The sequence below is a fragment of the Lissotriton helveticus genome, chromosome 2_1 (genome assembly GCF_964261635.1).
Source record: "Lissotriton helveticus chromosome 2_1, aLisHel1.1, whole genome shotgun sequence".
Taxonomy (NCBI): domain Eukaryota; kingdom Metazoa; phylum Chordata; class Amphibia; order Caudata; family Salamandridae; genus Lissotriton; species Lissotriton helveticus.
In genome coordinates this window covers 787,273,822-787,288,931 of record NC_136059.1, presented here as the reverse complement: position 1 = coordinate 787,288,931, position 15,110 = coordinate 787,273,822, and the positions used below count along the sequence as shown (strand labels likewise).

Below are 15,110 nucleotides of genomic sequence, written 5' to 3'. Positions count from 1 at the left end.
CCCTCCCACCCGCCCTCTCTCCACTGCTCCCCTCCCACCCGCCCTCTCTCCATTGCTCCCCTCCCTCCCACCCGCCCTCTCTCCATTGCTCCCCTCCCTCCCACCCGCCCTCTCTCCATTGCTCCCCTCCCTCCCACCCGCCCTCTCTCCATTGCTCCCCTCCCTCCCACCCGCCCTCTCTCCACTGCTCCCCTCCCACCCGCCCTCTCTCCACTGCTCCCCTCCCACCCGCCCTCTCTCCACTGCTCCCCTCCCACCCGCCCTCTCTCCACTGCTCCCCTCCCACCCGCCCTCTCTCCACTGCTCCCCTCCCACCCGCCCTCTCTCCACTGCTCCCCTCCCTCCCACCCGCCCTCTCTCCATTGCTCCCCTCCCTCCCACCCGCCCTCTCTCCATTGCTCCCCTCCCTCCCACCCGCCCTCTCTCCATTGCTCCCCTCCCTCCCACCCGCCCTCTCCATTGCTCCCCTCCCTCCCACCCGCTCTCTCCATTGCTCCCCTCCCTCCCACCCGCCCTCTCCATTGCTCCCCTCCCTCCCACCCGCCCTCTCTCCATTGCTCCCCTCCCTCCCACCCGCCCTCTCTCCATTGCTCCCCTCCCTCCCACCCGCCCTCTCTCCATTGCTCCCCTCCCTCCCACCCGCCCTCTCTCCATTGCTCCCCTCCCTCCCACCCGCCCTCTCTCCATTGCTCCCCTCCCTCCCACCCGCCCACTCTCCATTGCTCCTCTCCACTGCTCCCCTCCCTCCCACCCTCTCTCCACTGCTCCCTCCCACCCTCTCTCCACTGCTCCCCTCTCTCCCACCCACCCTCTCTCCACTGCTCCCCTCTCTCCCACCCACCCTCTCTCCCTTGCTCCCCTCCCTCCCACCCACCCTCTCTCCACTGCTCCCCTCCCTCCCACCCTCTCTCCACTGCTCCCCTCCCTCCCACCCTCTCTCCACTGCTCCACTCCCTCCCACCCACCCTCTCTCCACTGCTCCCCTCCCTCCCACCCGCCCTCTCTCCATTGCTCCCCTCCCGCCCTCTCTCCATTGCTCCCCTCCCGCCCTCTCTCCATTGCTCCCCTCCCGCCCTCTCTCCATTGCTCCCCTCCCTCCCTCTCTCCATTGCTCCCCTCCCTCCCTCTCTCCATTGCTCCCCTCCCTCCCTCTCTCCATTGCTCCCCTCCCTCCCTCTCTCCATTGCTCCCCTCCCTCCCTCTCTCCATTGCTCCCCTCTTTCCCACCCGCCCTCTCTCCAGTGCTCCCCTCCCTCCCACCCGCCCTCTCTCCAGTGCTCCCCTCCCTCCCACCCGCCCTCTCTCCATTGCTCCCCTCCCTCCCACCCGCCCTCTCTCCATTGCCCCCTCCCTCCCACCCGCTCTCCATTGCTCCTCTCCCGCCCACCTTCTCTCCATTGCTGTAGCTCCCATCCCGCTCTAGCCCACCTGCTGTCCGTTGCTGCTGCTCCCCTCCCGCCCACCCCCTCTGTTGCTGCTGTTCTCCTCCCGCCCACCCCCTCTGTTGCTGCTGTTCTCCTCCCGCCCACCCCCTCTGTTGCTGCTGTTCTCCTCCCGCCCACCCCCTCTGTTGCTGCTGCTCTCCTCCCGCCCACCCCCTCTGTTGCTGCTGCTCTCCTCCCGCCCACCCCCTCTGTTGCTGCTGCTCTCCTCCCGCCCACCCCCTCTGTTGCTGCTGCTCTCCTCCCGCCCACCCCCTCTGTTGCTGCTGCTCTCCTCCCGCCCACCCCCTCTGTTGCTGCTGCTCTCCTCCCACCCACCCCCTTTGTTGCTGCCGCTCTCCTCCCGCCCACCCCCTCTGTTGCTGCCGCTCTCCTCCCGCCACCCCCTCTGTTGCTGCTGCTCTCCTCCCGCCCACCCCCTCTGTTACTGCTGCTCCCCTCCTGCCCATCCGCTCTCCATTGCTGCTGCTCCCATCCCGCTCTAGCCCACCCGCTCTCTGTTGCTGCTGCTCCCTCCCGCCCACCCTCTCTGTTGCTGCTGCTCCCTCCAGCCCCCTCTGTTGCTGCTGCTCCCTCCCGCCCACCCCCTCTGTTGCTGCTGCTCCCTCCCGCCCACCCCCTCTCTTACTGCTGCTCCCCTCCCGCCCACCCCCTCTCTTACTGCTGCTCCCCTCCCGCCCACCCCCTCTCTTACTGCTGCTCCCCTCCCGCCCACCCCCTCTCTTACTGCTGCTCCCCTCCCGCCCACCCCCTCTTACTGCTGCTCCCCACCCGCCCACCTGCTCTCCATTGCTGCTCTTGCTGCCCGCCCGCCAGCTCCATGCTGCTGCTCCTTGCCCACACACGCGCTTTCCATTGCTTTCCCTGTTGCTGCTACTGCCTGCCCACCCACCCGCTCCTTTACACTGTTACTCATCTTAAAGCAATAACCTAGGCTTGATATGCTTTTTCACAGGCAGGATCAAGTAAAAAGTGTTACTGCATTTATGTACAGGATTCGAACTGTTCAAGGTGCACTGCCTACTGGGAAATTGAGGCTTCTCCTTCTAACCTTATTGTTTATCAAACTCCAATACGCCATTTTTGTTATTACACTTCTTACACATTCTCCATACTCCACAAAAAGTGCTAATACCTATTTTTTCCTTTCTTTAGTATAAAGGCCATTGAGAGTCCCAACAAAGAAGACGACACGCAGTGGCTGACCTACTGGGTGGTGTATGGCGTTTTTAGCATCCTCGAGTTTTTCGCTGACATTTTTCTCTCCTGGTTCCCTTTCTACTACATGCTAAAGGTTGGTGGACTATTTAAATACACGCTTATTCTATCAAAAGACTTTGGCCATTCCAAAATCTAGGAAACACATGTTTAATTGAAGGTAATAAAGCAGTGGTAGTATGACCCATGTATTGAGTTGAGGTCCTGATGGACTTAATTAATCTTCCTCCATCTTGTGTGTTTCCTTTGTATTCCAGAGCCACACAAAGGTTTGGAAATGACTTTGCAACTCTTGGAGGCACAAGGCAAAAGCAAGCATATCTGTGTCCTTTCCTCCATGTATGATTGTTTTACCCTTCCTTCCTTTTTCTTCATGCCAAAAAGAACTGACTTTCATCTGCATCACCATCCGATGATATGTGTTTTAGGTCTCGCCTAGGCAGCGCTTGCGCTGTCTCTTCGAGGCATGCGGTATTCATGATATGCAATACCAAAGGGTTAGCTGGACGGAGCGTTTGAACAAATCAAACACTCACCCCCAGTCAACTGATCTGGGTTTAATCCATCATCATTCTTTAGCTCACTCCACCACTCCAGTTCAGACATTGCCATATGCAAATCAGTCTGACCCTGTGCCTCATGGGAACAGTCCAGCCCGAACTGCCAAGCCATGTCTTCCCTGGACCGGAAACAAGCATCCTGGGACCGGTTTCGGGTTCATAACCCTCATCAGCCAGGCTATCTTGAATCCAGCCTGGCTGGACCCCCCCCAAGCCCCCCCCCCCCCCCCCCCCCACAGTCAACTGATCTGGGTTTAATCCATCATCATTCTTTAGCTCACTTTCAGGAAATGGGCATAAAGCTCCGCCTATGGCTCGGACCTTTAATGCTGCAGCGGGACTTTAATAGCCGGTAAATCCCGCTACGGTGGGCTATAAGGCTATATTAAAGGCCCTCTCCAGCGTTCGGCTCTGGCCTTTAACAAGGGAGTGGGACTTTTAATAGGCGGTGTAGCCCAGCTACAAAGGGCTATAAGGCTATTAGAACATTCTGTCACTAGAGGGCAGAATGTTCTAACAAATAAAACAAAGGCTTCAGGGAGCGTGAGAGGATTAAAATCCCCTCAGGCTCCCTGAAGCCTTTGTTCACAGCCACAGCTGTAAACCAAGAAACATTGGAATGTTGGAGCTCCGGGCTTATACCAGCCATTATAAGCCCGGAGCTACTCCATTGTTTTCAATGGAGCTCCCAACATTCCATTGTTGTAATAGTTGTTAAAGGCCCCGAACACAAGTTGTAGGCCCGAGCCAAAGGCCAGGGCCTATAAAGAGGGAAGAGGGCCATTAACAACTGTTAAAGCCTGATACAGAAGGGCTATAAGAACATTCCACCTACTAAAGGTAGAATGTTCTGAATTAAAAATAAAAAGACATGGGAATATTGGAGCAGAAGGCTTATACCAGAAATGATATATCCTGAGCCACTTCATTACCTTACCTCACCTCGAGTGCTCAACATTCCAGTGTTCAAATAATTTATAAATATCTACAGTTATGCTAGGCAAAACAGCAAGAGAACCAATCTGCAGTGTTAATGGATGTGGCAGTTGTTTAATTATTAATGCTTGTATTCCACCATCTAATGGTTTGGTCTGGAGATATTCCAATAGTTCCTCTGTTTTCTTGCACTTTTTTTTATGTTGGTTGTCAAATACCATTTGGTGTTGTGCCCTTCCCTGATGGTGTCCGCTCCACTGCGTGGTCACCATCTTCAAATTCTTTTCACTGGTGTCCTAACCTACACACCTTTTTCGGGGCAGGACAGGGGGGATTCGCATGTCAATTCAGAAAGTCTTTAAGCTGCAAAACACTCATACAGGTAAGTAACCATTTTGTTTTGCAGTGTGAATCTTTCTGGTTTCACAGGCTGTGCTTTGACTTTACAGCGGTATTCTTAAGCCCTGTGAGTGGTTGGGTAGAGAACTAGTTCATATTTGCAAACAGGTGTTCAAGTGCTCTCTGTCCCAACTGTGCCTACTTCTTTGGTTGAATGTTGATGCATTGATGCTTAGTAAAGGTGTGTACTGAGGACCATGTAGTATCCATGCAGCCATCCTTGATAGAGCCTTTACCTATGAAGGCTAGTGTTGCCCAGTTCTTTCTTGTGGAGTGCGCCCTCGGCCTATCCCCTGTAGTCACACCTGCTGCTGTCTGCCCTCTTTGTATTGTCTAAACTATCCACTTTGCTACAATTGCCTTAGTCACTGGCAAGTGACATAGAGCTGGTAGATCTTTCTTATCGATTTTGTTTCCTGTATGTAGTGCATAAAAGTGGAAGGAATTTGGCATTGGTTCTCATAACTATTCTGTCCTGGTGCACTTGGTTGTGTGCTTTTCACGCTGTTAGTGCCTGGAGTTCGCTAACCCTACGCAGTATTGTTATGGCTACCATTGGGGACGTTTTTTAGGTGAGAAATAGGAGACCTGCCTTATGAATGGGTTCATCAGTTGTGTGAGAAACAGGTTGAGTTTGTATGTGGGCTAGGAAATGAGTATGGAGCTAAGAATGCATCCCATTGATACTGAGGGAGGTTGAAGTGGCATTTATAGCTAATCCGAAAAAAAGGGGGAAGGAGGGAGGTGGCTAGCAAATGTAGGCTTCAGCAGTAAGGAAATTGATGGAAGAAATATGAGAGCAAAATTTGTAGAATATATTGAAAGCCATGGGAACACAGGATCTGTAGCAGCAGCTTTTTTCACAAATCAAAAGTTATACCAAACCAAGAATATTACTCTAGATTTTTGTTGCAAGGAAGGGCTATTTGAGAAATCGAATTCAGAAGGGCTCCTTGAGATATATCCAAAGTGACTTTCGGTGAGTCTGGTCAATGGAGAGCTGAATAATGAGCCGTTTAAGTTGTAGTTTAGAAGTGTTGTTTAAAAAAAAAAAGTGTCAAGTGAGGGTAGGGAATAGTGACATTGGCCAGTACTTGGGCTCATCCTTTTTAATGACGTTAGCTGTCAAATTACACAATAACCAGAATGGGATTAGCACATCCATGTTTAACCAAAGTGACTTTGTTTTATGTTCGCCCTGTTTTGAACCTGGAACTTTGTTTTGGTGTAAACAGTATATTTTACATCAAATCGTCTCTGTGATGAGTGTACTTGCAAATCATGCACATCAGTTAGTTACTTAACCTGTAACAGTTTAACAGAGTGACATTATATGCATTGACTGTTTCATTCAACCTCCCCATGATTATAGACCTAATACTGGCTAATTATTGGCTGGGCAAGACATTGTAGCTATAGAGTTAACTAAAGGAGAGTGACGATGTTATAATGTAAGTGAGCACATTCTTGTTTTATGATACAAAGCCAAGCATTAACTTCTTTGAATGCCATGGTTCAATGCCCATAGACGCCAAGTGCTTTTTCAGAGAGGAGAAAATTCTTCCCTGGCGGAAAAAGGTTACTCTTTACAATACATCGGTTTAAGACACTGAAAGAACTGGCAATTGTATGGACTGTAGCTTCTGTTCACGAGAACCCTTTAACATTGTCTTCACAACCGCTAATCACAGAAAAACGGAAGGTTGGAAAGATCTGGTCGTAGTGCTGGAGGCAGCTGTCACCTAATGCAGATCACATGATGAGAGGCAACCAAATTCCCAGGTGACACAGATGATCTGCAAATTAGTTCCACTCAAGGTGAAAAGCTGTGCTTTAATGTTTAACAGTTCAGGACATTGGGCCTTGTCCTAATTGTTAGTAAAATAAATACAGAACAAATAGTGTGCAGATCTGGACAGACCAGAGCACAGCCACTTAATGTTCTAAATCGGGAAGCATCTACCTATCGGAGAAGCTCAGAACTTCTGAGCAACTTCTCTGGAGAGAGTAAAAATCTTTCACAGTACCGTGCAGAGCCATAAAACCCACTAATGCAGAAGTGGCTCAGGAAAGTGTGGCCACCTCTCACGGCAATGAGCCAAATAACTTGGAATGGTCATGATGAGTGTCAACGCCACAGATGAAGATCACAGTATACCCCAGACGACTCAAATGGGAGCAAATACTTAAAATAACCTAGTCTCTAAATTAACTAAGCCACATGGCTCCCAGTGCCTTAAAATTAGAATACTTGAAAGGCCCACATGAATATATATCAAATACTCTGATAGTCTAGGAGACATACCTCTAGAAAATGAAATAGAAGAGGCTTTGATATGATGATTATGATGATGTGACATCTCATCCATACACTGCATGGTAAAGGATATCGGTATACTGTTGACTATCTTACGCTTAACCAAGATGTGACTTGCATGTGGCTCTCCGAGTACACTTAGCACCTCTTCTGACTTGCAAGAAGTCATTATAAAATGAATCCTCGTGTAGGATGCCTGTAACAGTTTTTTTATGGAATACCTTAAAGGTACACTACTCTTGGCAGGGCCCTCAAAAGCAAACCTTGATCTAAAGTTGGGGCTGAGCAAACTTAAGGTTTTTCGTGTCTGTTGATCATATTGTTCTGAATTCAATGTTTATTGTTGCCCTTACAACTCCAAGGTTAGTAAGCAAACGGTAGGCACTCTCCATCGAAGATACTACTGTGTCCTATGTGTTCGGCATATGCAACCGAGGTTTATAGGAAGGTTATATTAAACTTTAATGACCGATATTCCATTGACTTAATCTCCTTCAAGATGCTGCAGAAGGTACATTCACACCTAGGATGTGGGAACACATGTTCATAATAGATCATTTGGATAATACAACATATAAAAAGACTAAACGCCTCTTAGCCTTGAAGGATTTCTAAATCGCATATGAAAGTTCTGGGGGCTTGTTTGGGGAAACTCCTCCATCATTAGAGCCAAGGTGACAGTGCTTCCTCAGCATCCTTTTACTGATGAGCACAGACCATACACTACTTCACTTCACCTACCAGGTGACCGGGCTTTGATCAGTCTGTCACAGTACTATTTGGTAACTCTTCTTGTGCCTTTCTGAGCTCTATTGAATGCTGTGGTTTGTGACACAGTCCAACATTGTCCATTTTTTAACTGAGGAGCATGTTGACCCTTGGTTAATATTTCTTGTATTTATTGCCCACATGATAGGATCACTCATGTCATACAGCTACAAAATGCTCTGATGCCTTCTCTGACTCAGTACCATGAAGGTGTTATACTTTTACTTTATCCAAGTCAATATTTTCCATTTCATGTATGTCCTAAAAGCCCATAGTCTTGAGATAAACAGGTTGTAGCCTATGGATTTTGTATCGAGAATTTTTGCCGTATCCTCATGAAACTAAATCTCTCCATTTTCACCTCCCTGCTAACTCCCTGAGCTCATCAAGACTATCTGGTAGGAATTATCTATATGTTAATTGTGAACATGCTGTGGAGGGAACCAGTGGTGGATGACATTAGACACGATCTCAGCGACAAGGTGACAATAGATCAAATGTGTTTGTACCACTGACGTAACAGAATGCAATTTAACCTTGTTATTTAGTAGTTGGTGTTTAAGTTGAAGTATTCCTGAAATTATAAATTTGCTGCTTGTGCGTAGTAGTGCAGCTGCATTTTTCTTGTAGCAACTAATTTCGTTTTAAAGCTGGTTTCAAATAACTAGATTCAAGACCGTATACATCTGTGGATAGCATATCAGTTGAAAAGCACCTAATCCCTCCACCCATGAATGCTCAGCATATAATGTTCCTGAGCTCTAAGAGGAAATTCCTTAAACCGATGTGTGCGTATCATTGTGCAAGTTTGGATTTACAGTGAGGTACGTTGGGTCCTACTCTATTCCATTGCCGCCTTCGTAAAGCTTGGGGTTCTTTCACTGGAGCATATCTTTCTGTTGACCACACTACCAATTTGAAAACTTATAGTATCTGGATAATTGGCAGGCTACATGGGATACTTCTATTGCATTCTGGGAATCCATTTATGCTGAGTAAACTAAATTAGTAGTTCAATGTTTAACATGTAGCGTTTGTGATGTTGAGAAAGGTGGTGATATGCTCATTTTTTTCTTTCTTTTTTTTCCCATGTAGTGTGGTTTTCTGGTGTGGTGCATGGCCCCAAGCCCAGCCAATGGTGCTGAGAAACTGTATGCAAAAGTAATTCGCCCTTTGTTCCTGAAGCATGAAGCTGTGATGGACCGTGTGGTGAAAGACCTGAAGGACAAAGCTTCAGAGACTGCAGACACCGTTACCAATGAGGGTAAATAAAGTTAAAGTTTCTTGCTAGAGCAAGTTGTGTGGTAGGCACAAATACGCTGTGTGGCCCATTTTATATTGAGTGAGCACACCGCATTAGCATGTGACTTGGGAGTATTTTTTTTTTTTTTTACAAACTTTTTGTTCAAACTATGTTACTGTTTAGCGAATCTTTGTTCAACAAACAAAAGGCACACTCCACTAGGAAGTAAAGGTCTAGGATGGCTTTTAAGGCCAACGTCGCCAAACTAGGTACTTGTATGGCCAACACTTGGTCTTCTGAACATACATTCACAAAACATTTTGTGGATTTACAATCTCGCAAAGACCTTGCGGCTTGGGCAGGCTGCGCTGAAGAACATTTTTGTCTTCACTCCCTCTTCTGCTCACCTCCACAAGACAAGTAATACATGACATAAAAATCGAGAAGAGGTTTCATGCTACATAGAAACCCGTTACTTACCTATGGTTATAGCTTGGCAGCTTGAGACACTTCTAGATTCACATAGGACCCACCTCCCCTTAGCAGGAGGTTCATGGAAGGTACAAAAAAAGATGGTGGGCACACACATGAGCATTGTGGGATTATTGTCGAAGTCCTATAGGGACTCTGCCCTTGTCGACTCCCAAACCACCAACTAACACACCTTTTGAAGACAATTAGAACACTTCCGGACCCAACCACTAGATGGCGAGGATTGTAAAGCATGTAAATGTAGAAGTGTTTCAAGCTGCAAAACCATAATTGCAGGCAAGAAACTGGTTTCTTTCGTAGGGGATGCAAAGTCACCCGCAGAAGCAGATAAAGGTCTTGATCCTAGTAAAAACATACAATAAGTGGCAATTAGGTCCTGGGGGAAAGGGAGAAAAATGTGTTTCCGATTGTTACTAAGTCCCAGAGCTATAAGGTGTGACAGCTGTGACACAGCGGTTGCAAACAGAATCAAGAACAGTGAACACAAAGTACAGTGGGTGCAATTTGACAAAAATAAACATTGAAATGATCTGGATTCCTGTGGGAGCCTCAAGCAGTGCAGGTCTTACTCAGAGGAGACTCTCCCAGAGGATTCAGTTTTCCTGTTGCAAGGTGGTTCATGTACTTCGGTGTTGTGGTTGCTGGATGGGTGTTTTCTTCTTTTGGTCATGTAGGTTTTTGTTCCTGTCTTTGTCAACTCGGCTGGCTAGAGCAATGTGCTGGTTTGTAGATGTTGTGAGTACTGTGTTGGGCTGTGTGAGAAAGACCGCCCTTTCCAAGGAAGGTAGAGCTCAGGTGTAAACCCAGCTACCCCTGATCTGGCCATCTACATTTCTACATTCATATGGTGGTGGCCATTACCTCCTGGTCCACTACTGCCACCAACTCCCCATAGGGGCCTTTTTATTGTCTTTATGCCTTTTTTATCGCCCATCCTCTCTCTCCAAATATGGTGCCTTGGTTGCTTTGCTAAGGAGGATTGGGCAGGTGTCGGAAGAGCTTTGTCCAGCGACAAATGATGTACGTGTTTCTCTGCTACATACTCTGACCCAGCACTGGAGGGATGGATGGGTCCATATAATCTCTGACCCTTTGTGGCCTGCTTAAGGAGCTCTCGTCTCCAAGGCCGTTCACATGTCAATTCCTATTCAAAGAGTTCTGCTTCAGGCATAGAGAGGTTAAACTTAGTCGTGAGTTGTACGAGAGTAACACACTCAAAAGAATCCACAGGATATCAAACTTGATTATGCATTAGAAGGAAATCAGTGGAAGGATAAAAATAGAACACACAGGGGATGCAAAGTCACCCGCAGAAGCAGATAAAGGTCTTGATCCTAGTAAAAACATACAATAAGTGGCAATTAGGTCCTGGGGGAAAGGGAGAAAAATGTGTCCTGTATCAGCATGTAGTTACTGACGAATCTACATGCTGATACAGGACGCGACCCTTGAGACCGTCTTTAAAACGAGTGTATAACGCTGCTCCACTAGAGTGCTTCTTGAGAATCGGCCAACTGATGTGGTCCGTTTTTCCAAATTCAAGTTTTCATTCGAATATCGTGCCCTACTGTCATCCAACTAATGTGGCCACAGTTTTCTCTTTTTTAAGGGAGTTTTTTCTGCAATGAAATATTATGTCCTGATGATGGTCTACATGACGATTGCCCTCTAGACCGAAACGTCGACACTTAGTCCATCATCTCCAGTCACGTTGCCTTGGCACCAACATACGACCACTCTTTATCAATTAATTTTGGTTGTCTGTTCAATCCACCAGGAGTTGATGTTTTTCTGTTATGAATTGCAGTGAAACTATTGTCTACCTCTGTTCATAACTATTGCTTTGATTTATTTCATATTTCTGTCTTCCCGATTATTTGAGTAAATATATATCGTTCTGAAACTTCCATCTCTGTGTGTTCTATTTTTATCCTTCCACTGATTTCCTTCTAATGCATAATCAAGTTTGATATCCTGTGGATTCTTTTGAGTGTTACTCTCGTACAACTCACGACTAAGTTTAACCTCTTTTTTTTAAAATATAGTCCCTTGTAGCACACCTTGACCTTAACAATACAGTGCCCAAGCCTACAAGGGTTGATTGGGTTTCCCCTGCTTACAATTCAGGCATAGAGAGGCACCATTTCCACTACTGAAGCAGTCACCTCTGCGCTGCCCTTGCATTGGCTAAGTTTGCACCGTAGTAACCACTTTAGTGGCCGTTGTTGGAGTTTTACAAACCCTGTATAATTGAATTTACAGTACAACTTGCAGACAAATAATACTAATACCCTTATTTGATTGCAGCAAAATGATATCACTAACTCTTTATTTTTTCTTTTTTTGTCACAGTTAAGCGGGCTACCGTTAACTTGTTAAGTGAAGAGAAAAAAAGCACCTAAAACGGTCGACCAGAATTGAAGATGCCATCACTCTTGTGACACAATCATGTTCTCTGGAATGTCCCTGTGTTATCTTTTAATAATGTTGCCTTGGAAACCGTTTTGATATGAAACAGGAATGTTTTGTATTGTGCTTACTTTTTTGATGTTGTCTGTTCAGAAAGTAAGCATTTTATTTAAATGCAATTCAGTGAGAACAGTGTACAAAGTGTATTTAAACCTATTTTAGTCATCTCCGTGAAGGGAAGGAAGGCCTTATGTTGTCTCACCGTGCACTAAAACGCACTCGAATAAAATTGCGTACCCTACGAGCTTTGCATTTACTGTTTATTTATACTCCTGTTTATGTAGTAATCAGTGATTCACGTATTGGTCAGTATTATTCTTTAGGTCTTGTATGAAAGACATGTGCCACATAAGATTTTCATTGTAAATTGTTTGTGTACGCCAAGGTTAAAAGAACTTTCAGTGTCTCATCTCAAAAGAAGGAGCAATCGGTTGGCCAGAAGCTTCTCTTAAATTGTGGTTATACCTGGAAGACAATATCTCATGTTTTGCTGAGCATGCCAATGAGGTTGTACCAGCTAAAAACGAAGACCTGATTTTTCAACCCTAAGAGGTAGCAGTTTATAGATACAACTGCTTATTCGGTCTACAACACTGTGTTGTAGAGAGAGAGGCCGATAAAGGCTTTGGGACCCTGTTTGGTACGTGCTAGCCATCTCTGTTCCCTATGATAAAATTGCCCACAATCTTATGGGCAAATAAAATTTCCTTCAGTGCAATTCATGGTGTTTTTTAAATGCTGGATTTTATTGCATCTAAACGCTGCCTAGATCCCACTTGCACTATTTTGATGCATCTTAATGCTCACCGTATTCCACTTGCATTATTTGAATGCAACTTTATGCAAGGTGTATCCCACTTGCATTATTTTGAGGCATATTTACGCAAGCTGTATCCTGTTAGGTCATTTTTCCTTGGGCTATCTGCAGCACTATACTCTTAATCTAAAAGGTGCAGGTCAGTCATTGTGGACCCACTTGAATACAAGATATATGGAAAGGGCCATAAAAACCGCCATGCAATAAAAGCATATGTCATATCTCTTGTGCAGTTTATTTAATTAATTATCCGCTAAGAATACAATCCGTTCCAGACAAATTATCCAATGGAAAGATCCCTAATTCTTTTTAGATATTGGTATTACTGTGACCCAGTGTTCATGCCAGGCTCACCATTCATCAGTACTCACATTGCCAAACCGACCAAAGCACAAAGTTGATCTTCACACTTAGTAGCTCATAGTTTCCCACACATATTACAGTCTGATGTTGCTAATGTGCAGTGTCCCCATTTAGTGTCTGTATATTTGGTGCAGTTGTTTTATTGGCAGATTCGTACTGAAATCCAGGCACATAAGACACCAGTTCGAGGTTCCCTTAGTTAACCATCATTCATTACACAATGGCCGTTATCTGCGCAAGCCGGTCAATATCACATGAGACGTAAAATACGGTCAGTTGTCTCTCTTTTAAAGCGGGGCACCAAGGGGGTCATTAACTTAAGCCGAACGGTAGTAGATATGGAAAATGCTGTTTGACATTATAGAATAGACCTGGATCGTTGTGGCTGCCAATCCGTAAAGAGCTCTATTCAACTTTTTACACAGGGCAAATGTATTCATCATTTCTTGGCACCCAGTTGTACTGAGGACCATTGTTCTGCTCCACAATACCTACCTTCCACTGTGCCCTATACCTCTTTCTTCTGTGCTTTCAAGAAATCCACAGTGGGAGATGTTTGGTCTGTTGCCACCAACCTGCACAGGAAATTCATGGTGAAAGTTTGGCTTACAGTTTTGTGCAATTTGCTGATGCGAATTCATGAGATATTTGAAAGTGTATTGTTGTAGGGGTAGAGAGGACCTGGTGTGCGGAAAGGTACAAATAGCAGATTACAAGCTCCGTGATAAGTATTACTGCCTGACACTTTAACACTCTTGCAAATACCACTCCAGGTGAAAGTGAAACCTAAAGCCTGATAGATGTCTTGCGCCGCTGGAGCAGGATCATGGAGAATAAAACCACAGCCAACCTTTTATAGGGATCACAACAAAGAGGCAAAAGATAACACAATGGCGAAAAGATACACCCATCAACTCACCGTTTCTCAGTTGACATAGTTGTGCATTGCAACGTTTGTGTTTGATAGCAGTATTTGTCCTGTTTTCTTCCGCACTGGTTACTGTGTTTTTCCCCTTTACCTGGAACACGTGCCTATCTTAATGGACAACACTTTATTAAACATAAATAAACCCTCTCTGCACTGTATAGTTCCTAGATTAGCTGAACCATAGAAATTTCAATGTTGGTATGTAATTATGCAATTCAGTCTTGTGCTTTATACCAAAACGTAATATGTCAATAAATAAAAGGTAAGCTACTACCAAAGCTGAGGCCTTTGTATTTCCTTTCCTTATTTGGTAATAACTGTTTTTATCATCAATATTCAATGCAAATTTAGTGTGTTTTGAGGAAGACCCTTTTCTTTTGAGTTTGTGTCAAGTTGCTTTCAGCCTGTGTAAAAATATTTCCTATTGGCTTTTGACATCTTAAGACATCATTGCACAACTACCACCCACTGTACACTGTAGGAAATGTACAGGGAAAATCCTAATGTACTTCGCTGCAAAAAACAAATTGCAGACGTGTTCTGTTTGCCCCTTACAAACTTCTGGGTGCCCTGTACAGACAGGTCAGAAGACCCGAACACACTTTGCACAGTGCAAAATTAGTCAAAAAAGTAAGGCTTGTGCATGTACAGTCTATATCTGATAGGGACGTCTAGTCACAGATTCCTTACCGTAGAATTATCCCCAGGTGCCAGATTGGATCTGGAAACTTTTCTACAACAGTACCTCTCTGTGTCGGACCAAATAAGCCCTCCGCTGACGTCAGTTTCGTCCTTTCCGCGTATAAACACGCAGATACGGAGAGCGGTATGTCTGGCCATTTTTGGCCTACCTCAATGAAACTGTTCTTTTTCTGGATATTTTCAGGGTCCTGTTGACTACGATGTTGAACCCCTCCCTCATTCTATCTACATGTGGGTTCTAGGCATGCACCCTGACTTCGAATACTGCAGCGCCTGTCTTCAGATTCGGTTGTCAGTATAGCAGGAGAGCCGCATGACACGGTTAGCGGTGCAGTGGTTGAAGGCCCCTTGTTGGTTGCGGTCCAAGGGTCCCTCGAGGTCCAGGTCCCTAAGTCCTTGCTGTTGGTTGCTAAGTCATGCCATAGGCACTCTGCGCCATGGTCGTCCCAGACTTTA

The 15,110-nt window shown here is 45.9% G+C and overlaps 1 protein-coding gene across 2 annotated transcripts in view; it reads left to right on the top strand.

Annotated features, from left to right (window-relative positions):
• REEP5 (receptor accessory protein 5) overlaps positions 1-12,088 on the top strand; it is a 121,439-nt gene extending 109,351 nt beyond the window's left edge. Inside the window, exons 3-5 of one of the 2 annotated variants that reach the window (XR_013607079.1) lie at positions 2,598-2,736; positions 8,736-10,542; positions 11,503-12,088. Coding sequence is in view for 1 of the 2 variants with exons in the window: in XM_078675512.1 (XP_078531638.1) it covers positions 2,598-2,736; positions 8,736-8,904; positions 11,728-11,777 (358 nt within the window). In the remaining variant the exon portion in view is untranslated. The remainder of the gene's footprint in view (positions 1-2,597; positions 2,737-8,735; positions 10,543-11,502) is intronic. The other variant, XM_078675512.1, reaches the window with a different exon arrangement.
• The last annotated feature ends 3,022 nt before the right edge of the window (positions 12,089-15,110 follow it).